General features: G+C 35.1%; 1 protein-coding gene across 3 annotated transcripts in view; it reads left to right on the top strand.

Annotated features, from left to right (window-relative positions):
• Positions 1 to 27,854, top strand: part of LOC144307621 (uncharacterized) — a 290,432-nt gene that overhangs the window by 62,707 nt on the left and 199,871 nt on the right. For all 3 annotated transcript variants that reach the window (XM_077887550.1, XM_077887548.1, XM_077887549.1), the window contains exon 5: positions 6,348 to 6,386. In XM_077887550.1, the coding sequence (XP_077743676.1) occupies positions 6,348 to 6,386 (39 nt within the window). The remainder of the gene's footprint in view (positions 1 to 6,347; positions 6,387 to 27,854) is intronic.

The raw sequence follows: 27,854 nt of genomic DNA, 5'->3' as shown, positions 1-27,854 counted from the left end.
ACTTCTTGCAAGATACATCCACGAAGGCAAAAGAAACAAAAGCAAAAATGAATTATTGGGACTTCATCAAGATAAGAAGCTTTTGCACAGCAAAGGATACAGTCAACAAAACTAAAAGACCACCTACAGAATGGGAGAAGATATTTGCAAATGACGTATCAGATAAAGGGCTAGTTTCCAAGATCTATAAAGGACTTCTTAAACTCAACACCAAAGAAACAAACAATCCAATCATGAAATGGGCAAAAGACATGAAGAGAAATCTCACAGAGGAAGACATAGACATGGCCACCATGCACATGAGAAAATGCTCCACATCACTTGCCATCAGGGAAATACAAATCAAAACCACAATGAGATACCACCTCACACCAGCGAGAATGGGGAAAATTAACAAGGCAGGAAACCACAAATGTTGGAGAGGATGTGGAGAAAGGGGAACACTGTTATACTGTTGGTGGGAATGTGAACTGGTGCAGCCACTCTGGAAAACTGTGTGGAGGTTCCTCAAAGAGTTAAAAATAGCCCTGCCCTTCGACCCAGCAATTGCACTGTTGGGGATTTACCCCAATGATTCAGATGCAATGAAACGCCGGGACACCTGCACCCCGATGTTTCTAGCACCAATGTCCACAATGGCCAAACTGTGGAAGGAGCCTTGGGGTCCATCGAAAGATGAATGGATAAAGAAGATGTGGTCTATGTATACAATGGAATATTACTCAGCCATTAGAAACGACAAATACCCACCATTTGCTTCAACGTGGCTGGAACTGGAGGGTATTATGCTGAGTGAAGTAAGTCAATCGGAGAAGGACAAACATTGTATGTTCTCATTCTTTTGGGGAATATAAATAATAGTGAAAGGGAATATAAGGGAAGGGAGAAGAAATGTGTGAGAAATATCAGAAAGGGAGACAGAACATAAAGACTCCTAACTCTGGGAAACGAACTAGGGGTGGTGGAAGGGGAGGAGGGGGTGGGTGGGGATGAGTGGGCGACTGGCACTGAGGGGGACACTTGACGGGATGAGCACTGGGTGTTATTCTGTATGTTGGTAAATTGAACACCAATAAAAAATTAATGTATTAAAAAAATAAATAAAAATATTGGATGAAAGAAAAGAAATATTTGATGATAGATGAACTCTAATAGTATCGATTTCTTTTTTAATAATAAATTTATTTTATTAAATAAATAAATTTATAAATAAATAAATAAATTTATTAAATTAAATTTATCCAGTGCTTTCTCTTCACATATAAACAATCACATCCTGACTTAAGAAATTTTAAAATTCAAATATACATCTGCCTCCTCCAATCAATGAAATATGATATTTTGTAAGTTTATATGGTCCCTAAGGTATAGGTTGTGATAATATTTTGGAAGATCAAACTGAAAAGTAACTCATGTTCCTAAAGGTCATAGATAAGATTTCATATAGGTGGTTGAGCAATAAGTTTTGGCAAGGCTGTCTTTGACTCAAATTCTGAAAATGAGCCATGTTTCATGTCATATCATATACTATATATATCATCATATTTACCTGGATATCTAGGACTTCCAAGGTGGAATAAATGATAACCTCACTAGAAGAAAAATTCTCAAAATATATGACTGGAAAATAAACAGAAAAAGTGGTGAGGGGACAGGATTTGAATAACAAATTATTTCTTATTAAAGAGGAGTATATTTGTTTTATTTCTGTGCTTTCATGGAGGGATAAAACTTGAAAAATGAGAGAAGACATCAGCAATTGTGGAATATAGCTATTCTTCTTGGTGTATACTTAGTAGAAACTCATCATAATTTCTTTAATATCAAATGGAAAGTAGATACATGGATCACATGCATACAGATTTTAAATATATCATAAAAGACAAAATTAAGCAGTGTAGATAAAAAGAAATAATGTCATAAAATAATCTGTTTTTTAGCACATTCTCTATTATAATTTTAATGGATTTAAAATATGGTTTATGTGTGGTTAGAGGGTGGAAAATCAGGGTTAAAAATATAATTTTGAAGGCTGACACCATGCCAAGTGATAGTGGAAATCTTGGGAAGTGTTGGTGGAGATCAGAAAGCTCAATTTGAAGATTTTGAAGTAATAATCTTAATATAATATTATTGACTTTAACTTTACTTCATATTATTATTGACTTTTAACCTGATTATATTTAGCAGGGAACCATTTATAAAGTACCATTCCATATTCTATTCTGATTTTAGCAACTCAAAGATAAGAAAAGAACATCAGGCATTCTAAAATACATACCAAAATCAGCCGTTTTAAAAGGATGAGGTTAAAAAAGGAACATTAGGGACAGTTGCTGTCATGCTTGTTTTATAGATGAAGAAGCTGACGGTCATAGAGTTTCTTTGTTTTACTCCATGATTGATGAATAGATGATGGAGATAGATCCAGAGTTCAGGTCTTCTGGCTCAGTATTCTTACACTCAATCAAAGCAGGAACCAGAGAAGAGATGAAAATGGGCAAAGGAGAGAATGAATGAGGGATCTAGAGGCTATCAAAAGAGCCAAGAAATCACCAGTAAGGAAGATATATGTCTGTGGAGAGAATTTTCAGCAGGGTAAAATATTACCAAAGAGGTAAAAGAAATTCTGTTACAATCTTATGGGTAGTAAAGTTTGAGGCAAAAATTTTCATACATTAAAAATGAATTGTTTGACAAGGAGAAATAAGTTAACCAAACATCACAAACTTATCTGTGCTACTTCTGTTGGGTCCTTCTTAAACATACCATTTTCTTCTCGGGCTATTGCTATTATCCAGTTTGCATATTTTAAATCAGCTAAGCAGGAATAAAAAATTGTTAATTTTTATACTTAGCCATATTCATCTTTTGTTTGTTGAGAAACTAGTATTATGTATTATTAAAAGCCTTGTTAGGACCTTTATGTCCCTGGTGGAAGATCTCTCTTTTCTTAGAAGACACAGGAACATTTAGTGGAGGATACCAATGTATAATTACATTTTTTAAACTGTATATTCCCATGCAGTGAGGAAATTATTCAATAGATTTGTCATCAAAGCATGAAGTTAAAAATCTGTCTTTAGTAGATTTATCTTTTTTGCACCTGGACTTCCTCTTCTCTTTGAGTTAATTATAAAAAATAGATCCAGGCAAGAATAATATCAGAGAAAACAGATTATTGATGTTATCAATATTTATAGATGTGTTCATATGCATTTTACAGTTAATAAATGAAAATTGTATCTCATATAATTAAAGTTTGTTATATGAAGATAATTACTGACAAGTACGATAAGGTAATATCATTATAATTAGAAATTAAACTCTGTGAATCCAAGGATTTACATCCCTTACAAGGATTTACATCCCAAGGAGTAGGGAAACTTCTGAGTTTGGAATCAAGTAATTGGAACTATAGCTTTCAAGTGATGTCCTTAAAAGTCTATCAAAGCCAATGGTATCACAGATCACCATAATTACTGTCAGTGCCATTTAAAGAGTTTGGGAAGGCTTTTCAAAGATTTACAGTTGATCATTATTATAGGAAAAATAGAAATTGGGAAATAATCAACTGTATATAAATTTTTTTAAATGGAAAAATAGAAGGAATGGTTATAATCATATTTCAAAAATTACATATTATAATCCAAATCAATTTATCCTTTTATCATATGGAAAATTAATGTATTTCTGTGTTCTTTCTGAATTTAGCTAGTCTGTCTAGCTCATGATTAAATCTGGGGCAGAATCCATCACTCTAAGTTATTTTTTGTATCCAACATTTCAGTATAGAAAATGATATCAAGTGTGGGTTAAAGTGTATTTTATGGAATATTTTCTTGTATCTGAGAAATTGAGAAAAAGAAGAAAAACACTTTTGCTTTCCTTATGCCACTATTGCTCAGTTTTATATAAAATTTCATGTACTATGAAGTTGGGAATGAAATACAAGACATGTGAAAATTTTTTTCCTATATGACACCTCCTGAAATATTGAGTAGAAGGATGTAAAAATATCTATATCTACCTTGACTTCCATGATGGAACTCATCATAATGCACACTAAAAAATTCCAGGAAAATCAGACTGGCAGGCAGTGTTTTCAGATATTCAGGCTGTTGCTCCCTGCTTCAACCCTGGGAAATATAGAGATTACTGTACAGATTCCTTTCAAAATATATCCAGTTGCTCCTTAGTCCCATGTTGCTATAACAAATGGTAGTAAGTTGTAACCATGTTAACAGAATGGAATGTGATTTACATGATGACAAAGCAGATGGTTTACTGCCCAGCATCAGAAGGAAGGATTGGCTTCTAGGTCTTATGAATAGTTCTTTTTTGTTCAAAATTTGGACCAGAGAAACTTTTCTTATCAGTTTTTCTTTTCTGATTTTGGCTTCAAGAATTAACTCATTCAAGTTAATTTTACCTGCAACGAACTTCTTTGGAGATTATCTAAGAACAAAATTTAAAAATCTTTATCTCTCATCTCAGAAAATATAAACCTTTCTGGCATGTGAACCCTTTTCATTAAATGTCCTTTATTTCTTCTTCTTTCCCAATATAAAGAAGTTAAATTTCAGTAGCTCTAAATATAATAAATAGAAGGGGAAAAAACCCATCAGTTTATTTAAGAAGTACCCCAAGAACACTGTGTTAATGGATGGCAAAATTTGAGGAACTTGTATTATTTTTTTAAAGATTTTATTTGTTTATTCATGAGAGAGAGAGAGAGGCAGAGACACAGGCAGAGGGAGAAGCAGGCTCCATGCAGGGAACTTGACGTGGGACTTGATCCCGGGCCTCCAGGATCACGCCCTGGGCTGAAGGCAGCACTAAACTGCTGAGCCACCCAGGCTGCCTGAGGAACTTATATTAAATGAAAATTCTTTAATTGTACTAGGAATGAGAAAATACCTAGATATGAAAATAACAGACTCCTTATGAATGTAAACTGGACAAAGTCTTACTCTGCTTTCTGTGATATCAGAGTACTGGCTAATTAATTCTATGTTCTAAAACATTATTACTTTTTCTATCTTCATTCTTTATAATTATATTTTTTCTGTTTTTTTTTATTTTAATTCAACTAGCCAACATACAGTACATCCTTATATTGAAGTTGAGCTAAACTCAGTGTTCAATTGTTGCCTTTTTAGTACTCTTCCTTTTTACCCAGAGATAAATGGATGGTTCTCTGTTCTGTAAAGGAAGCTGATAGAACACATTTTCATATCTTAATTTTTACAGCTCTTGTTGTGACTTACCACCAATGTATATTTGCAATTAAAGTTCATCTCCCTTTCTTTCTATTCTTTAGCATTCCAAGGGGGAAAAATTTAAATAATTATAAAGCTGATAAATACAAATAACCTTATCTTTTGGTCTTTATTCTACAATCTCATTTTTCTAGCCTTCTTAATAGAAATTACAGTTAAATATAAGGACTAAAGATATGTAAGATAAAAAAACTAATGTTTCACCAACTGTTTGAATAGATATCTGGTTCCACAATGGCTGACTGCACAGTAAGACAAAATTAGGGAAATTGTGTTATTCTCTCACTATAGGCAATTTATCACTTCAGTAGCCTCTAGAGCAGGAATTTCCTCAAGTTCATTCATAGTTATTTAAATTCCAGAATTGTTAGCTGGTTGATTTTTTATATTGACTCCTGAGGTAAGTTACAGTTGTAATGGAGGACTTGAACTATTTGGACAGCTGCTTGGAAATGTCATTCTATTAATAGCAAGACATGTGTCTGACTATGCCTACCATTCCCTTCCTTCATTACTACTTACTAACTATAAGATGACATGGTCACTTTCTCTCAAGGCTTCTAGGTCTTATGAATAGTTCTTCTTTCTTGTTCAAAATTTGGACCAGAGAAACTGTTCTTATTATGTTTTTCTTTTCTGAGAAATGAAATTGCCAAGAGTACAAGCCTTCAGACTCAGGTGATTTTTTTTCTTAGGATATGGGGGTGGAAACTAAATACTTGAGAGTCAGTAATCTTATGGGAGAGATACCAGAAGCTTAAGAAATTGGATTTTTTTAATCTTAAAAAGCTGTTTTACAAAGTGTCTCCAAATAAATATTTTGTGAAATATAGAAATGTTGGTTGAATGTACAATCTGTAGATAATTGAATAACTGCACTAAAATACTAGTATGTAATGCATTTAAGCTTAATTCCCACAGAAGTAGAATTGAAGCTCACTGTGAATAAATTATAGTTCACTTTATGTTTGCCTTTCTTAACAGTTTAACTTCTCTTTAAAATACAGTTTCTTCTTCCTTGGCTATATATTCTTTATAAATTTTCTTGATTTTTTTTTCCCATAGGACAAAGTTGAAGAGCAAGATATGCAAGGAGAAGATCAGGTAAGAAAACAATAGGAACAGCAACAACAAAAAATCTATTGAGAAGTAAGTAAAAAATTATTTATTGCAATACTAAAGACTTAAAGATCAGATAGGATATACTGAGCTTTATAATTTTATGGTTCAAAGTATAGTTACTAAATTACTTTGGAATTGATACTATTGACAGCTGTCTGCAATGTGGGAAAAAGGAGTCAAATGGGATCTTTTCTTCTTAGTACACCAAATATCCAGCTGGAGACATCTGGATGACTGACTGGTTCATTTTGCATGGATATTATTTAATCCTGTTTCTGTAAAGGTTCTAGCACCTGATCTCTTTTGGCTCTGGGCTTTTGGATGTCATGGCTTTTGAATACATGGTCACCTCCTTTCTCTTCTGTACTATTCAAGCTGTGTGTGTGTGTGTGTGTGTGTGTGTGTGTGTGTGAGAGAGAGAGAGAGAGAGAGAGAGGGAGAGAGAGAGAGAGAGAAAGAAAGAGAGAGAGATGGTTATATAATGTTATCCAAGTAATTTCTGGACAATTGTGTTATTTTTTTGTTTCTGTAAGTCTGTAAGAGTTTCTAAATAGTGAGGACTTTTCTGTTTGTATCCATATTTTTATGGTAACATATCTATTTACCAGAAAATTTCTCATAATTAATTTACTATTGTCTCAAAGATGTGTTTTTGCAAGTGAGAAGAGTTTGCAAGTGAATACACAAGAGGACTATTTTTTAGATGTTTATTTATTTATTCATGAGAGACACACAGAGAGAGGAAGACATAGGAAGAGGGAGAAGTAGGTTCCCCATGGGGAGCCCAATGCAGGACTCGATCCCAGGACCCTGGGATCATGACCTGAGCCAAAGGCAGATGCTCAACTACTGAACCACTCAGGTGCCTCCAGAAGGATTATTAAAGCATGAATGTATTTCAGCAAAGAGATACTGATTTTTCAATTTTTAGCCACAGAACTTAGAAAAACTACAATTACTATTTGAAAATAAATGATTTATCAGGTGTGTTTTCTTTTGCAAATTTGGCATTTCACACTCAGGGTTCAGGCTCAAGGTACACAATCTAATGTGTTCAAAAGAAGTAGAATCACTCACTTTCTTAAACAATTGGCCTTTAAAGTAAAGGGCTAAACATAATTTCTCTTTTTTTAAGATTTATTGTTTTAAAGATTTTATTTATTTATTCATGAAAGACATAAAGAGAGAGGCAGAGACATAGGCAGAGGGAGAAGCAGACTCCCTGCAGGGAGCCCAATGTGGGACTCGATCTCAGGACCCCAGGATCATGACCTGAGCCAAAGGCAGAGGCCCAACGATTGAGCCACCGAGGTGCCCCTATTTATTTATTTTAGAGAGAGAAAGAGAGTGAGAGTGAGCACAGTGGGGAGAAGCAGAAGGACAGGGAGAGAATCTCAGGTGGACTCCCCACTGAGGATGGAGCCCAACGCTGACTGATCTCTTAACCCTGAGATCATGACCCGACCTGAAATCAAGAGTCAGACATTTAACTGACTGAGCCACCCAGGCACCCCATAGAGGACTAAACATATTTTGTGAGGACATTTTCAGGAATTCACTTATTAGTGCTTTCTCTTACACATACACACACATACACACACACCACATATAGTTAGACACAGCAGGAATGAAAATGACACTTAGAGATGCATTTTTAAGTTGCTTTCTAGGCAATCAACTTAGTATAGATTGCTTATGTATGAACTCATAACGTATGGATTTTTAAAAATATGCCATTATCATCCATACTGGGATTAAATTGGATACCTAAACAATCAGGAAATTGGATTAGCAGTGAATAATAAGATAGATATCTTGGACATAACCTAGTTGTAGAGTTGCTCTATTTAGTTACTTTGAGGAATGAAACAAACTTTCTCCTGAGTTTTGAGATTTGGAAGGATTCACATATATCTTTTGCTTCTAGTCGCCTTTGGCCTACACTATTTTTTTAGTGTCTATAGTAGCTCCCAATGGGAAAAAGCAAATATATTTGCAATTGAAAATGGTTGTCAAACTTAAAGTTTTCAAGTAAAATTTTATCAAAATTCTGTTTCATTTTTTAAGATATTTATTTATTTATTTATTTATTTATTTATTTATTTATTTATTTCAAAAGATTTTTCATTTATTTAATTGAGAAAGAGAGGGAGCAAGAGAGAGATCATAAGCAGGGGGAGGAGCAGAGTTAGAGGGAGAAGCAAAATCTCCACTGAGCAGGGAGTCTGATGTGGGGCTCAATCCCAGGACCCTGAGATCATGACCTGGCTCAAAGGCAGACACTTAACTGACTGAGCCACTCAAGTGCCCTGAGTTTTATTTATTATTTTGTAAATTTCAGTATAATTGACACACAGTGTTACTTAGTTTCAGGCACACAACATTGTGGTTCAACTGTTCTATATATTACTTGGTGCTTTCATTATAAGTGTACGGTTAATCCCCTTCACCTATTTCACCCATCCTCCCACCCACCTCCCCTCTGGCAACCACCAGTTTGATCTCTATGTATTTAAGAATCTGAGTTAGTTTTTTGTTGCCTTTGTTTGTCTCTTTTTCTTTATTCATTTGTTTTGTTTTTTAAATAACATGTATGAGTGAAATCATATGGTATTTATCTTTCTCTGATTGTCTCTGCTGCTCTCTCTCTCTTCTCTGTATCTCTCATTAATAAATAAAATAAAATCTGAAAAAAAATGCTATTTCATTAAAAATGCTATTTCATTAAAATGCTTATTTTGGGCCATCAGATCATTTAACTACAGATACTTCTGGTTGTTGTAGAAATTTTTTATTAGTTTTTAATTGAAGGGTATTATTGGAAATGCATTCAATTATTTGGGGGTATGGCATCTCAAAGAAATCACATCTTTAAATTATTCAGAATTGGAATTTAGAATTCAGATTTAGAATTTGAGCTCTAGAGTCAGGCTGCCTAAGTTTACATTTCAGGTGAAACTTAATAGCTGTGATGTTGCACACATTACTTAATGGCTCAGTGCTTCCCTTGCTTTATCTGCAAAATAGAGATCATGACAACGCTAAAATTGTTGTAAATATTACCTGAGATAATTTGCTTTAATTTTTTAAAGATCTTATTTATTTATTCATGAGAGACAGGGAGAGAGAGGCAGAGACATAGGCAGAGGGAGAAGCAGGCTCCCTGCGGGGAGCCTGATGCTGAACTTGATCCCAGGAACCCAGGATCACTCCCTGACCCAAAGGCAGACGCTCAGCCACTGAGCACCCAGGCATCCCTAGCTTTAAGTTTTGTATATAGTGCTTAATATTAGCTGTAGCAGCTATTTCTCTTCCTTTACTCTTCCTTCCACTCCATTGCCGCTGCACCTCCTCCTCCTATTCCTCCTCTTTCTCCACCATAGTAGTAGTAATATTAGTATTGGAGAGCTGTATCCTGCAGTCTCCTGGCCTTCTGCTCCAATACACACTACAAATTTTATTCAGAATAATCTTTCTTTGGCATTATCCTCAAACACTCTTTTGTGGAAAAACCCAACTGATTAAAATCAGACCGCCTAAATCTACCATTAAAATTCTTTGTTAGTTTAATCCTTATCTTTAATGCTAGCTCTCCAATTCATTTTCAGCATTCCTGACTTTTCTACTTTATTTCAGGCAATTACATCCTCTTGCTATTGCTGGTCAAAAACAACAGGTGTTAAAAATGAAAAGGAAAGGAGGCCAGCTATCTTTAAAAATTGTGATGGTAACAAAAAAAAGGAATAATATTAACAGCTTACATTTGTAAGCTTTACCATCTGCAAAATACATATATATATATATATATATATATATATATATATGTGTGTATGAAGTTTGTATATATATATGGTGTGTGTGTGTGTGTGTGTATGTATACTTTTAGGCTTACAAAATGCTTTACAGATCCTTACCAAACTTTTCCTCATTCAGACAGGGGCAAGGATTTCTCTAAAGGAATCAACATACATAAATAATATATAAATGTGAGGGTATTAGAATAAACCATGAGTATTCTATTTTTTTACCATATAACATTGTATGTTAGCCATTAGCTTTTTAAAAAATATTTTATTTATTTATTCATGAGAGACACAGAGAGAGAGGCAGAGACCTAGGCAGAGGGAGAAGCAGGCTCCCTGTGGGGAGCCCGATGCTGGACTCTGTCCCAGTACCCTGGGATCATGACCTGAGCCAAAGGTAAACACTCAACCACTGAGCCACTCAGGTGCCCCAAGCATAAACTTTTTACTATAAGCTTTCTTATAACATATAGATGAGTAAATTCAGAACTGATGATCAAGTTCTTAAGGATATACAAGAGACAACACTTTTCAACTAGGAGTTCATGAGGAATGGTCATCTCAAGTAAAAAAAAAAAAAGGAGGTTGAGAGATTGTGGAGCACAGTGTATATTTGAGAGATAATGAAAGACCATAACTTTTTTTTATAAGGATTTAAAAGGAAGGATCAGCCTTGAGAGTCATTGTAGTAGATATCTGTTAATGTTTTGAATTTCTGTGAATAGAAGTTGTAGAGAAATCATAGTCTAATATAGAATCCTAACCCCTTGATTCATAGGACCCAAAGAGAGTACTGTTGACTGTTTAAAGAGTCATTTTTAGGAATGCCTGGGTGGCTCAGTGGTTGAGCGTCTGCCTTCAGCTCAGAGCGTGATCCTGGAATCCCGAGATTTAGTCCCAGGATTGAGTCCCCGGATGGAGTCTGGCATCGGGCTCCCTGTGGGGAGTATGCTTCTCCTTCTGCCTATTTCTCTGCCTCTCTTTGTGTGTCTTTTATGAATAAAATAAATAAAATCTTTTTCAAAAAGAGTAATTTTTGTAGAGTCCTTTTCCCTCATGTTTTGGTTATCACCACACTTCATAGAGAAGAGAAAAATAGTTATCTTTGCTTTTGCCACATGTCAAAGTACTCAGGATTCTTATTATCCTTGAATGTTATGCCCTTTTTAGATGGCAGGGATTTTGTATTTATTATCTTTGCATCTATGTACTAAAGCTTAACTATTTTAGCAGAATGAATAAAAATTGCCTTTAAAAAATGAAATCATAAATCAACAGTGTACTGGTAAATGTCCAATTGGTTGCCTGGAAAAATAAGGGCATGATATATAAATATAGATTTAGATAGATATATAAATATACATAAACATGTATGATATATGTAAATTTTTCTTCAGGTGTGTAGCACATAATTAAAAATATCAAAATGCATGATATCCTTTATTATAAATTCCATATAGCCAATTAATTTTCAGAGGATACTTTCATTGATTTTTTTACATTTTTATTTTAATTCCAGTTAGCTAACATACAGTGCTATATTTCAATATGACAATATAGTTGTACAATATAGTGATTCAGCAATTCCATGCATCACCCAGTGCTCATCACAAATGTACTCCTTAATCTGCATCATCTATTTAACACAGTGCCCCACTGCCCTCCCCTCTGGTAACCATCAGATTGTTCTCTATAATTAAGAGTCTCTTTTTTATTTTATTTATTTTTTATTAAAAAATTTAAAGTTTTTATAATATGAGTTTTGAAAATTTATATTCTCTTTAATGACAGATTCATATTATGTTTACATATGTGCATTAAATTTACTCATAAAATATCTGATTACATTTAATTTAATTAGTTAATAGACTAATTATGTAGAATAAATTTTATTTTATTTATTTATTTTTTTAAATAGTTATTTATTTATTTATGATAGTCACAGAGAGAGAGAGAGGCAGAGACACAGGCAGAGGGAGAAGCAGGCTCCATGCACCAGGAGCCCGACGTGGGATTCGATCCCGGGTCCCCAGGATCGCGCCCTGGGCCAAAGGCAGGCGCCAAACCGCTGCACCACCCAGGGATCCCTGTAGAATAAATTTTATAAAAGTATGTCAGCTGCTAACCAAATACTGTTGGGAGTTTTATATGATCTAGCTTAAAAAATCCTCAGGCTTTTAACAAGTATCTGGTTGGCTAAATGAAGCAGAAAAATGTTAACAAAAACGATATACTACCACTATTATATTTTATTTTATCATTCTATTATTTGTTTTTTTTTATTATTTGTTCTGTGTATAACCTCTTCTGCATTTAGCAGTCTATATTAAGTTATGGTCACACAAGTTTGAACCAATTCTTTGCTCCTCTCCTCCCTATATTTTAGGTATAAGTTGTTATATTTTACATCCTTTTATTTTGTGAATTCCTTGATTTTGTTTTACAGAAATATTCATTTTTACTGCTTTTGTGTTTCCTATCTCCATACTCTCACTTTTGGTGTCTCCTTTCCACTCAGAAAATCCCCTTTAATATTTCTTGCAGGGCTGATTTAGTGGTCATAGACTCTTTTAGTTTTTGTTTCTCTGGGAAGCTCTTCATCTCTCCTCCTATTCTGAATGATAGATTTATATGGGTATTCTCAGGTGCATATTTTTCCCATTCAGCACATTGAATATATCATGCCAGTATTTTCTGGCTTGCCATGTTTCTGTTGAGAAATCTGCAGCTAGCCTTATGGATATTAATTTGTAACTTAAGGACTTCTTTTGTTGATGCTTTTAAGATTTTTTTTATCACTTTCTTTTGCAAATTTTATTATAACATATCTTAGTATTGGCCTGTTTTTGTTGATTTTGATATTGATTTTGATTTTATTGATTTCTCTGTGCCACCTGTATATGGATATCTGTTTAATTCCTCAGATTTAAGGAAACTTTCAGCTATTATTTCCTCAAATATATTTTCTGTCTTCTTTCTTATCTCTTCTTCTTCTGAGACTCCTACAATATAATGTTATTACATTTGATGGAGTCATTAATTTCCCTAAGTCTGTTCTTGTTTTGCATAATTGTATTTTCTCTCTTTTGGTCAGCTCGATTACTTTCCATTACTCTGTCATCTAGGTCACTGAATTCCTTCCTCTGCTTCTTCCATCTTGCTGTTCATTCCATCAAGCATGTTTCTCATTTCATTTATTAAGCCATTTATCTCTGCTGTGTTATTTGTTATCTTTGTGTTAAGAGTCTTACTCATGTCTTCTGTTCTTTTATCAAATCCAGTGAGCACGTTTCTGATCAGTGCTTTAAATTATCTATCAGGCATGTTACTTATATCTGTTTCACTTAGATCTCTGGCTGTGGACTTGTTCTGTTCTTTCATTTGGGATAAATTTCTCTGTCTCTTCATTTTGTCTGCCTCCCTGTGTCTGTTTCTATGTATTAAGAAATAAAGGTAAGAAAAGCTAAGAAAGAAAGAAAGAAAGAAAGAAAGAAAGAAAGAAAGAAAGAAAGAAAGAAGAAAGAAAGAAAACTCAGCTATGTCTATGTCTTCTACTCTGGAAAGTAGTGACTTTATCAAGAAGAGGTTCTGCAGTGCCCAGGCACTTCAAAAGAATATCTTATGTGTGCTGCTTATGCCCTATTCTGTCTGAGTCACTTTTACTTTTAGTCCAGTCATCTGCACTGACTCTTTGCTTGCTGTGAGCTGTGCTTGCTCTCTGTGGCATTAGTGGGACCCAGGCAAATCAGCTCTGAGGGACTATGCCTACTGGATAACTTGGGAGTGGGGCGACAGTGTTAGCAAAATTTGTGCTGAGCCACTAGCCCAGTGCTGGATCTCCTGGAGTACTGTGGTGGCTGGAGGATGCATGCTCTGGTGGCTGGAGTTTGAGGCTGGGCCCTATGTTCGAGCCCAGTGGCTGGAGTTTGTGGCTGGGAGGATCTGGACTCAGCAAGTGATGGTGGCTGGAGGCACACAGCTGGATGCAGAGCCTGGGCATGGTATGCTGCTGCAGCTATCTGCTTTCATTGATTTTTGATGAACTCTGTATTTGCAATTTACAAATGAACATAATTTCACCATAAATATTAGGTGATATTTTTATGTTAATGACCTATAAAAATACAACAATTAATATGCATATTGAAAGTTCGCTCATTAATAATATGAATTATTTCTTTGTTGAATCAAATGATACTCTTTGAATCTCAGAAGATTATTTACACAATGTTTTGTGACATTCACAATAGAATAGCTACAGACATGGACAGTCACACTTTTAATCTGGATCATTAATATTTTTCTTCACTTTCATAAATCTAAACAGTGAGTAAAAACAATAAATCAAGACTTGATTTGTAGAATCAGAAGTTTGTCAGTTTCCATGATGTAGATATCCTGTTTGTGTCTGATCTCAGTCCACCATAATGATGCAGTTAGGAAGAAATATATAGTCGTACAATAGATTTAAATGACTCGAGAATGGAGTAGAAAATGTGGTAAAACAACAAAAAGTGAGTTTTGAGCATATACTACCTTTGTTGTTAGCATAATTCAAATAATTATAAGCTTATTTTATTTATTTTTAATAATGGCTATATATAACAACCAGCTTGCCAAATTTCTGATAATTCACCAATTACCTCTAGCAAGCCAGTGAAAGCCAGCTTTAGTATACCACTGAAAAATAAGGACAAACATTATATGGTTTCATTTATTCAGAGAATATAAAAAATAGTGAAAGGGATTAAAGGGGAAAGGAGAGAAAATGAGTGGGAAATATCAGAGAGGGTGACAAAACACAAGAGACTCCTAACTCTGGGAAACAAAAAAAGGGGTGGTGGAAGGGGAGGTTGGCAGGGGGATGGGATGACTGGGTGACGGGCCCTGAGGGGGGTCTTGATGGGATGAGCACTGAATGTTATAGTATATGTTGGCCATTTGAACCCCAATAAAAAATATACAAATAGTATTACTGATTCATTAAAAATCTGTAAGTGATGCTGGGTGTTATCAAGCATATTTTTAATGAGATATAATTAACTAATAACATTATATACATTTAAGGTATACAACCATGTTGATTTGATATATTTATATATTGCAAAATAATTACTACTGTAGCATTGCCTGACACCTCTATCCTATCACATAAGTATTATTATTTTTCTGTGATAAGAACATTTAATATCTCATCTCAGCAATTTTGAAGTATATCATTGTTGACTATAATCACAATGTTGCATATTAGATCCCCAGAACTTACACATCTTCTAATAGTTTGGACCGTTTGATCAGTATCTCCCCATTTTCCCAAGGCCCAGCCTCTGGTAACTGCAATTTTGCTATCTGATTCTGTGAATTCATCTTTTTTTTTTTACATGTAAAACAAAACCACAATGAGATATCACCTCACACCTGTTAGAATGGTTGTCATCAAAAAGACAAGATATAACAAGTGTTGTTGAGGATATGGAGAAAGGGAACACTTGTGCACTACTGGTGGGGATGTAAATTGGTATAGACACTAAGGAAAGTAGCAGGGAAGTTTCTTTTAAAATTATAAATAGAACTACAGTATGATCCAGCACTCCTACTTCTGCATTTTTTTCTAAAAAAAAAAATGAAAACAGGATATCAAAACATATTTACTCTTCCATGTTTATTCCAACATTATTCACAACAGCCAAGATATGGAAACAACCTAAGTGTCTGTTAATGAATGAATAGATAAAAGAAGGCATATATATATAGTAGAATATTATTCACACATGAGAATGAATGAAATCCTGTTATTCATGACAACATGCATGATATGCCTTATTTTTTGGAATGTAAAAAACCTAACCCCATACCCAGCATGTTTATCGTACAGAGGAACTCCCTGTAGGAAAGTATCAACTGTTAAAATGATTACTACCCATAAACCCTGTCAATGCAAAGGTCTGCCTATTGAATGGTATCTTTAGTATTATTTGTGGTACATATATAGCATCCTTCTTTGAAAAACTTTCAGTAAGTTTTTAAATAATAAATTCACCACCAAATATAATGGGAGTAGGAAATACCAGGATGAGAAAAAAATAAAGAGAGGAGTCTGAGGTGAAGGACACTGAGATATGGAGATAGTAGCAAGAGACATCCATCTCAATAGTAGCACTGGAAAAGGTAACTCCAGTAGTGTATTTTCTATTCCTGCCATAATAAATTACCACAAATTTAAGGCTTTACCACACCACCAATTTATTATTTTATAGTTTTGTAGATTGGAAGTCTGGTATAGGTCTGAATAGGCTAAAATCAAGGTCTCTGAAGAGCTGCTTTTCCTTTCTTATTATACCAGGGGAAAATCCATTACCTTGTTCATTCAGATTAGTGTCAGAATTCAGTTTCTTACAGTTGTAGGGCTAAAGTCCTTGTATCTTTGCTGGCTGTCACTGAGAGTGATTCCCAGCTACTGGAGGCCACTCACATTCTTTGCCTCATAGGCCCCACACTTCATCTTCAAAGCCAGACATGGCTGATTGAATCTCATGCTTTCCATCTCTTCTGCCTCTCCTTTATGACATTTTTGTGAATTTTTCTGACCTCTTTTGCTTTTAATGGCCCATTTATTGCACTAGGCCCATGTGAATTATTCAGCATAATCTTCCCATTTTTGAGGTTGATTTTTAAGCAATTTTAATTCCCTTTTGCCACATATCATAACACATTCACAGGTTCCAGGGATTATGACATGAAAATCTTTGGAAAGGGCCACTATCCTGCTTACCACATCAGAGCTTTTCTATAAACAATATTTGAAGTCAATGATCTTTATTTTTGCTTTTACCCATTTTGGTCTTAAGGAACGGTGCCCTACTGCTCTCTTTTTTTCATCTATCCCTCAGGAACATATGTTTTTAGACATTTTATTCACCCATAAGTGTAAATAGCTAAAAACTGTTTTTGCAGGGAAGTCACATTGTGTTTAGATAAAATATTTTCCATATTTTACTTCAAGCAGCTAATTATTAATCATATTAGTACTGTGTGACCTTATTTAAGTTATTTAACTTCTATAATCTTCAGTTTTTTCATCTACTGAATAGAGATCAAACAGATCCCTTGCAACACTGTTGTGATGATTAGAAATAATATGAGTAAATCCTGAGTCCAGTGTCTAGCATATAGTAGGGGTTCAATAAATGGTATCTGTTGTAATTATAAGCTATTATTTCATTTACTATGTTGCATTTGAAGTAAGTTTCATTTAGGTTTGGATCACTAATTATGTACCATGTGTATAATGTGTACTTACAGCCAAATGATTATATTTCACACTAAGAAATTCACAAAGTATTAGTCTCTAGCTTTGATAATTCTAATTTAAATAATTGACATATTTAACATAGTGTAAGAATAATTTTCAGAATAAATTATTATATCTTTGAAACTCCTAATAAATGCTTATTATCCATTAATATTAACAGATAATAAGGACTTTTGATAATAAGGACTTTTCTTTGAACAAAGACACCATTTACATTATGATATATTTGGCTGTTTAGCCATATAAAATTGTAAGCCATCTTTGACTTTAAAAGACCTAAATGTGAGACCTGAAACCATAAAAATTCTAGAGGAGAACACAGGCAGTAACCTCTTTGACATTAGCTGTAGCAAATTCTTTTTAGATATGTCTTTGAGGCAAAGGAGACAAAAGAAAAAAACTATTAGGGCTTCATCAAAATAAAAGCTTCTGCACAGCAAAGGTAATAATCAGCAAAACTAAAAGGTAACCTACTGAATGAGAGAAGATATTTGCATATGACATATCTGATAAAGGGTTAGTATCCAAAATATATAAAGAACTTATATGGGATCCCTGGGTGTCTCAGTGGTTTAGCGCCTGCCTTTGGCCCAGGGTGTGATCCTGGAGTCCTGGGATCCAGTCCCACATCAGAGCCTGCTTCTCCCTCTGCCTGTGTCTCTGCCTCTCTCTCTCTCTCTCTCTCTCTGTGTCTCTCATGAATAAATAAAATCTTTAAAAAAATAACTTATAAAACTCAACATACAAGAAATGAATGATCCAATTTAAAAATGGGAAGAAGACAAAAATAGATATTTTCCCAAGAAAGACATCCAGACATCTGGACATCAAGATGGCCAACAGACACATGAAAAGATGCTCAGTATCACTCATCATTAGAGAAATGCAAATCAAACCTGCAGTGAGATATCACCTCATACTTGTCAGAATGGGGAAAATCAAAAGTAAAATAACCAACAGGTGTTGGGGAGGATGTGGAGGAAGGGTAACCCTCTTGCACTGTTGGCGGGAATGAAAACTTTTGCATCCACTCTGGAAAACAGTATGGAAGTTCTTTAATAAGTTAAAAATGGAACTATGCTACCATCCAGCAATTGTACTACTAGATATTTACCCAAAAAATACAAAGATACTAATTCAAGGGGATACATGCACCCCTATGTTTTTAGCAGCATTATCTACAATAGCCAAATTCTAAAAACAGCTCAAGTGTCCATCATCTAATGAATGGATAAAGAAGACATGATAAAACATGGCTAACACAAGTGCCTGTGTGGCTCAGTAAGCTGAATGTCCTGACTCTTGGCTTTGGCTTAGGTCATGATCTCAAGGTCCTGGGAGAGAGCCTCATTTTGGGCTCTGTATTCAATGTGGAGTCTGCTTGGGATTCTTTCCCCCTCTCGCTCCCTCTGGTCCCCGCCCCTCACCAGCTCACAATCTCTCTTTAAAATAGATAGATAGATGATAGATAGATAGATAGATAGATAGATAGATAGATAAATAAATAAATAAAATCTTTTAAAAGATTTTATCTTTAAAAAAGAAAATGCCTCAAGTGGCATCTGGGTGGCTCAGTCAGTTAAACATTCAACTCTTGGTTTCAGCTTAGGTCATGATCTCATGGGTCAGGAGATCAGGCCTTGTGTTGGGCTCCATGCTCAGTGCAGGGTTTGGTTAAACATTTTCTAACTTTATCCCTCCCCTCTCTCTCTAAAAGAAATAAATAAATCTTTAGAAAATAATTAAAAATAAAATAAAATGATTAAAATACACATGAAAAGATGTCAACACTACTCATTATCAGGAAAATACAGATGAAAACTACAACGAATATCACCTCACGCCAGTCAGAATGGCTAAAATTAACAACACAGGAAATAACATGCATTGACAAGGATGTAAAGAAAGGGTAACCCTCTTATACTGTTGGTAGTAATGCAAACTGGTGCAGCCATTCTGGAAAGAAGATTGAGCAAGAACTTCCCTCAAAAGTTAGAAATAGAATTATCCTACCATCCAGCAATTGCACTACTAGGTATTTACCCAAAGGATACAAAAATACTGATTGGAAGGGATACATGCACCCCAATGTTTATAGCAGCATTTTCAACAATAGCCAAATTATGGAAAAAGCCCCAATGTCCACCAACTGATGAATAGTTAAAGAAGATGTGGCATACACACACACACACACACACACACACACACACACACACAATGGACTATTACTTGGCCATAAAAAGAATGAAATCTTGCCATTTGCAGTGATGTGGATAGAGCTAGAAAGCATAATGCTAGGCAAAATAAGTCAGTCAGAGAAGGACAAATAGCATATGATTTCACTTACGTGTGAAATTGAAGAAACAAAACAAATGAGTAAAGAGAACAAAAAGAGGCAAACCAAGAAAAAGACTCAACTATAGAGAATAAACTAATGGTTACCAGAGGGGAGGTGGGTGGGTGGATAGGTTACATAAGTGAGGGTACTTTAGTAGCACACTTATGATGAACACTGAGTGTTATATAGAAGCATTGGATCACTATATTGTACACCTGAAACTAATATTACACTGTAAATTAACTAACTGGAATTTCAATACATTTAAAAAAAATTCAACTACTTGACTACTCTATATACAACTAGCTCCCAAGATATGCTGATTTTTCCTTTTTCAATTTTTAAAATCCACCTCATTTCAATTCTTTCTAATGAGGTACAGGGTTTGGCTATGCTGGCTAATGACTTAATGAGATAGAGATGAGAGTCATGAAAATCATACAGATTAAAAAATTATCAGATTCTGTAAGTCAGGATAATTATATATAATTCTTCTAAAGATTTATAAAAACTCCCTTGGCTTTATTAAAAGCAATCATTTTTCCTTTAATGACACTGACACTCAATAGTTTACAGAGGATAGTAACATTTTTAAGTAAAATATTCAGCCACTTCTAGGCAATTCATCCCCGTATACCTGGATATTTTGAGTCATTCTGCCTCTCATATGCTATCTTTTGGCAACCTTTAATGGCACAACTACACATCTGGAACATTACTTATCTTTTTTTTAAGATTTTATTTATTCATGAGAGATGCAGAGAGAAGCAAAGACATAGGCCGAGGGAGAAGCAGGCTCCCTGCAGGGAGCTCAATGCTGGACTCCATCCCAGGATCTTGGGATCGCAGCCTGAGCCAAAGGCAAACGCTCAACCACTGACCAGTCCAGGCGTCCCAGGAATATTACTTAACTTTTAAAAGTAATATCTTCTTCTGAGAACAATGTAATGGTTAAATGTAGCCTCAAGAATCAGACCACATGGGATTGAGTAGGAAGAAAACAAACAAGCAAAGGAAAAAAGACAAAGAAAATAAACAACACTCATAGGGGAGGTAAGTGGGAGGAGGGGTGAAATAGATAAAGGGGATCAAGAGTAGACATCTTAGTGACTACTGAACAATGTATAGAATTGCTGAATCATTATATTGTACACTTGAAACAAAGACAACACTGTATTTTAATTATACTTTAGTAAAAGAAAGAAAAACGGATAAACTATAAAGAAAATAACATTTTCCATGCTTTGTTAGTGACAAGTGACATTTTATGAATTATATCTAATACTGGCCTTCCTAAAGTATGCTTTTACTATAGTTTGGACTTTTAAGACATCCTATTAAAAATTTTCAAAAGTTGGTTTTAATGTAATGTAGTTCTATGTTTGCCATTTAAAGAAAATATCCAATTTCCATGTCAGAAGCTTTTCAGGGTGTTCTTTTATTCCCCAATATCCTTGGACCTTTATACAACAAATACATAAATAAAGCAAATAAATAAATATGTCAAAAATGTCCAATTCCATCTAACTATTGATTTTTTTAATGCCCTCCTTTCCTACCCCATTCATCTATACTGCACATCACCTCTTCCAAATATATCTAGCTTAGATAGTGGATAGTGGCTTCTATTTAAAAGAATATAGCCTTTCAGCTGAGGCACCCTAATTCCTTTTTCTATGAGTTTCCTGTCAGAGCAGCACGTACTAGAGTAGATAAGTGGATTCATTAGTCTTCTAATATCACTAACCCATCTATTGGTTCTAAGGGAGAGACAATAGGCAGTAAGGAATCTATGTCCCTTAACACATGCCAGTAAACTCAACATTTGAGCACTTATCACCCAGTAGTACAAGTCATTCTTAAACATAAATTCTCTGGAATCAAAGGATCCATGCCATTGTATCGTAAGTGTGTCACTGAGCTGTAACTGGAAGCCAACTTGTGATTATATTAAAACTTAATTAGAAATAGAAATGAGGGGACACCTGGGTGGCTTAGTGGTTGAGCATCTGCCTTTGGCTCAGGTTGTTATCCCAGGGTGCCAGGATCAAGTCCCACATCGGGCTTCCTGCATGGAGCCTGCTTCTGCCTATGTCTCTGCCTCTCTCTCTCTCTGTGTGTCTCTCATGAATAAATAAATAAAATCCTTTAAAAAAAGAAATAGAAATGTGTCATTGCACCAAAAATCAGCCAATATTTGGCAGTTCAAGATCATCATGCTAAAGATGCCTGGGTGGAGCAGTTGGTTAAGCTTCCAACTCTTGTTTTCTGCTTAGGTTATGATCTCAGAGTTGTGAGATTGAGCCCCATGTCAGGCTCTGCCCTCAGTGCAGACTCTGCTTGAGATTTTTTTTTCTCCTCTGTCCCTCACACTCGTGCTCTCTTTCTCTCTCTTTCTCAAATAAATAAATCTTTTTTTAATAATAAATGTATTTTTTATTGGTGTTCAATTTGCCAACATACAGAATAACACCCAGTGCTCATCCGGTTCAAATAAATAAATCTTTAAAAATAAGGTCACCATGCTAAATTCATGGCAAATTATGTCATTTGTGAAGCCTGTGTTGCTCTTAGATCAGAGACTTTGAGTGCTTTCTACCTTCTATTTTTATAAAATTCACAGTGTATTTTTGGAGGTACAATTGACATAGACATTTTATAATTAGTTTTATTCCTTACTTATGAACAATGTGGAATCCTGATATGATATATAGAAAAACATAACATGGATGATAAGTCATGGAAAAATACACTTTAAGTAAAACACAGTGAACTGAGTTATTTTGAAGCCCTGATACTCAATGTGAAGCACTTCATTTTAAATAAAACTGACTACTCATGCATGAATTTCGATCTGTGCTACATTTGTGGGACTAGTATCCCCCAATCACTGCTATAGAAAGGACTAAACAGATAAATGCAATAATAAATCAGTCCTTGTCCTGAAAGGCTGAGCTTTGTTGAATATCATCTTATATATAAAGTTAATGCTTAGAAAGGCCTAGTTTCTCACTGTTCCCACTGTGAAACACTGTTTTTATTGTTTTCAATAATCTTCCCTAAGGGAGTGATGACATCAAAATAGTGAAGTAAATGTCAGACTTCATTCCCTGATAGAGCTACAATTAGACATACCCATCAACAAAAACAGTTCTGAAAGAGCTCTGGAGTCCAATTAAGAAGTTTCAGCAACACGGTAGAATAAATATCTTGTAAATAATCACACAGAAAGGGAAAAAAGCTTCATTTTGCTTGAGTCATTTGATGCTTAAGCCAGAATTACTCAGCATTACAAGGGAACTCTTCAAATGCAAATAGTTCTGCCTGTAGGGAAAGGAAGAGTGGGTTAAGTGAACTCATTTCCCAGCCTCAAAAATACTCAGTGGAAAAAAGTTTATTATCTTCAATACCTGATTTTGGGAAAACAGGATATTTACATGCAAAAGAATATATTTGGATCCCTGTATTACACCACTCACAAAAAAATAGTTCAAAATGGATTAAAGACTTTCATTTAAGACCTTAAACCATAAATCTCCTAGAAAAAAATGGAAAAAACTCCTTGACATTTATTCTTGGCAATGACATTTTGACTATGACACAAAAAGCACAGGCAAAAAAAGCAAAAATAAACAAGTTGGGCTACCTCAAATTAAATAGCTTTTGCACAACAAAATAAACAAATGACAAAATGAAAAGGCAACCTTCAGAATGGGAAAACATATTTGCAAACCATGTATCAGATAAGGGGTTAATATCCCAACAATATAAGGAATTTTGGCAACTCCATAGCAATAAAATAAATAACCCAATTTAAAAATGGCCAAAAGACCTCATAAACATTTTTCAAAAGGAGTCATACAAATGAACAACAGGTACAAGAAAAAGTGTTCAACACTACTGATCATCAGGGAAATTACAAATCAAAACCACAAAGACATATCATGTTACACCTGTGAGAATAGGTATTATCAAAAAGAGAAAAGATAACAAGTCTTGGCTAAGGTGGATGAAACTTGTGCTCTGTTGGTGGAGATGTAAATTGGTGCAGCCACCATGGGAAACAGAATGGAGGCTTCTCAAAAAATTTAAAATAGAACTACCATATGATCGAGCAATCCTACTTCCGGGTATATATCCAAAGAAAATAAAATTGCTATCTCAAACAGGTATCTTCACCCTCATGTTCATTGTAAAATTATTTACTAGTCAAAATGTAAAACATCTAAGTGTCCATTGATAGATGAATGGATAAATAAAACATTATGCATACACATGTATACACCTACATACACGAACATGATAGATATACATAAAATGGAATATTATTCACCTATAAAAATGGAAGAAATCTTCCTATTTTCAACAACATGAATGGACCTTGAAGGCATTATGTTATGTGAATTAAGTCAGACTTATAAAAGGAAATACTATATGATCTTACATATATGTAGAATATTTAAAAAGCCAAGCTTATAGAGTAGAATGGTAGTTGCCAAGGGCTTGAGGTTGGAGGAAAGGGGTAGATGTTAGTCAAATAGGACAAAGTTGAATTAATTCTGGGGGTCTAATACACAGCATGATGACTATACTTAGCTATACGGTGTTATATACTTAAGGTTGCCAAGATATTATATCTGAAATGTTCACACCACATATACAAAATATGATTATGTGAAGTGATGAATGTATTGAGTAACCTCAAATTTGTAGTCATTTCATGGTATTTGCATGCATTAAGTCATCACACTGTATACACTAAATTTATACCATGTTATATGTCAATTATATCTTAATAAAGCGAGGGAAAAAGAGAAGAGTGAGTAGATGATAAGAATGTCTAGTCAACATAAAAAATAGAGTGATATTCAAGAAATGTGAATAAGTTATATATAATAAATCTCTGTAATGAGGCATACAACTGTATTCTTTTAATAGGAAATTATTATAATAATGCCACCACTGAATAAATGATATTAGTAAGTAGAAGCTCTGCATTTAAAATAAATGTGGTGGGGAATCCCTGGGTGGCTCAGAGGTTTAGTGCCTGCCTTTGGCCCAGGGTGCGATCCTGGAGTCCCGGGATCGAATCCCGCATCGGGCTCCCAGCATGGAGCCTGCTTCTCCCTCCTCCTGTGTCTCTGACTCTCTCCCTCTCTCTCTCTCTCTATCATGAATAAATAAATAAATCTTAAAAAGTAAATAAAATAAATGTGGTGCTTTTAGCAGTCTAAATTAGATGCTTTAATATTGTCTCACCATAAGACAAAAAGCATGAACTTGCACTAATCCTCTATAATAGATTGATCTATTCATGAGAGGTTGGAAAATCAGGCCATTTTCTGGGAATTTAAAGAGTTGAGTTTTTTCAATAATCATTTGTTTACAAAAAACCCTAAACATAAATTTATTTATATTTATTTGTAATTTTTTATTGGAGTTCGCTTTGCCAATATATAACAACCACTGCTCATCCCATCAAGTGCCCCCCTCAGTGCCCGTCATCCAGTCACCCCCACCACCAGCCCACCTCCCCTTCCACTACCCCTTGTTCATTTCCAAGAGTTAGGAGTCTCTTATTCTGTCGGCCTCTCTGGTATTTCCCACTCATTTTCTCTCCTTTCCCCTTTAATCCCTTTCACTATTTTTTATATTCCCTGTATGAATGATACCATATAATGTCTTTGCTTCTCCAATTGACTTACTTCACTCAGCATAATACCCTCTAGTCTATCCACGTTGAAACAAATGGTGGGAAATAGTCGTTTCTAATGGCTGAGTGATATTCCATTGTGTGTATATACATATATACCACATCTTCTTTATCCATTAATCTTCCGATGGACACCGAGGCTCCTTCCACAGTTTGACTATTGTGGACATTGCTGCTAGAAACATCGGGGTACAAGTGTCCTGCCGTTTCATTGCTTCTATATCTTCGGGGTAAATCCCCAGCAGTGCAATTGCTCGGTCGTAGGGCAGTTCTATTTTTAACTCTTTGAGGAACCTCCACACAGTTACCCAGAATGGCTGTACGAGTTCACATTCCCACCAACAGTGCAAGAGAGTTCCCCTTTCTCCACATCCTCTCCAACATTTGTGGTTTCCTGCCTTGTTAATTTTCCCCATTCTCACTGGTGTGAGGTGGTATCTCATTGTGGTTTTGATTTGTATTTCCCTGATGGCAAGTGCTGAGGAGCATTTTCTCATGTTCTTGTTGGCCATGTCTATGTCTTCTTTGGTGAAATTTCTATTCATGACTTTTGCCCACTTCACGATTTGATTGTTTGTTTCTTTGCTGTTGAGTTTAATAAGTTCTTCATACATCTTGGATACTAGCCCTTTCTCTGATACGTCATTTGCAAATATCTCCTCCCATTGTGTAGGTTGTCTTTTAGTTTTGTTGACTATTTCTTTTGCTGTGCAGAAGCTTTTTATCTTGAGTAAGTCCCAATAATTTATTTTTGCTTTTGTATCCCTTGCCTTCGTAGATGTATCTTGCAAGAAGTTCCTGTGGCCAAGTTCAAAAGGGTGTCGCCTGTGTTCTCCTCTAGGATTTTCATGGATTCTTGTCTCACATTTACATCTTTCATCCATTTTGAGTTTATCTTTGTGTATGGTGTAAGAGAATGGTCTAGTTTCATTCTTCTGCATGTGGATGTCCAACTTTTACAGCACCATTTATTGAAGAGACTATCCTTCTTCCAGTGGATACTCTTTCCTACTTTGTCAAATATTAGTTGACCATAGAGTTGAGGGCCCATTTCTGAGTCCCTATTCTGTTCCATTGATCTATGTGTCTGTTTTTGTGCCAGTACCACACTGTCTTGATGACCACAGTTTTGTAGTACGACCTGAAATCTGGCATTGTGATGCCCCCGGCCCTGGTTTTCTTTTACAATATTCCCCTGGCTATTCAGGGTCTTTTCTGATTCCACACAAATCTTAAGATGATTTGTTCCAACTCTCTGAAGAAAGTCCAGGGTATTTTGATAGGGATTGCATTAAACATGTAAATTGCCCTGGGGAGCATTGACATTTTCACAATATTTATTCTTCCAATCCATGAGCATGGAATATTTTTCCAGGTCTTTGTGTCTTCCTCAATTCTTTCAGAAGTGTTCTGTAGTTTTTAGGGTATAGATCCTTTACGTCTTTGGTTAGTTTTATTTCTGGATATCTTATGCTTTTGGATACAATTGTAAATGGGATTGACTCCTTAATTTATCTTTCTTCAGTCTCATTGTTAGTGTATAGAAATGCCACTGATTTCTGGGCATTGATTTTGTATGCTGCCACACTGCCAAATTGCTGTATGAGTTCTTGAAATCCTGGGGTAGAGTCTTTTGGGTTTTCTATGTACAGTATCATGTCATCTGCGAAGAGGGAGAATTTGACTTCTTCCTTGCCAATTTGAATTCCTTTTATTTCTTTTTGTTGCCTGATTGCTGAGGCTAGGACTTCTAATACTATGTTGAATAGCAGTAGTGAGAGTGGTAAGCCCTGTCGTGTTCCTTATCTTAGGGGAAAGGCTCCCAGGGTTTCCCCATTGAGAATGATATTTGCTGTTTGATATGATATGGGCTTTTCATAGATGGCCTTCAAGATGCTGAGGAATGTTCCCTCTATCCCTACACTCTGAAGAGTTTTGATCAGGAATGGATGCTGGATTTTGTCAAATGCTTTCTCTGCACCTATTGAGAGGATCATATGGTTCTTGTTTTTTCTCTTGTTGATATAATCTATCATGTTGATTGCTTTACGAGTGTTGGACCAGCCTTGTATCCCAGGGATAAATCCCACTTCGTCATGGTGAATAATCTTCTTAATCTATTGTTGAATCCTATGGGCTAGTATCTTGTTTAGAGTGTTTGCATGTGTATTTATCAGGGATATTGGTCTATAATTCTCCTTTTTGGTGAGGTCTTTGTCTGGTTTTGGAATTAAGGTGATGCTGGCCTCATAGAATGAGTTTGGAATTACTCCATCTCTTTCTA

Source organism: Canis aureus, chromosome X (genome assembly GCF_053574225.1).
Source record: "Canis aureus isolate CA01 chromosome X, VMU_Caureus_v.1.0, whole genome shotgun sequence".
NCBI classification, from domain to species: domain Eukaryota; kingdom Metazoa; phylum Chordata; class Mammalia; order Carnivora; family Canidae; genus Canis; species Canis aureus.
This window is presented reverse-complemented; position numbering and strand designations above follow the sequence as displayed.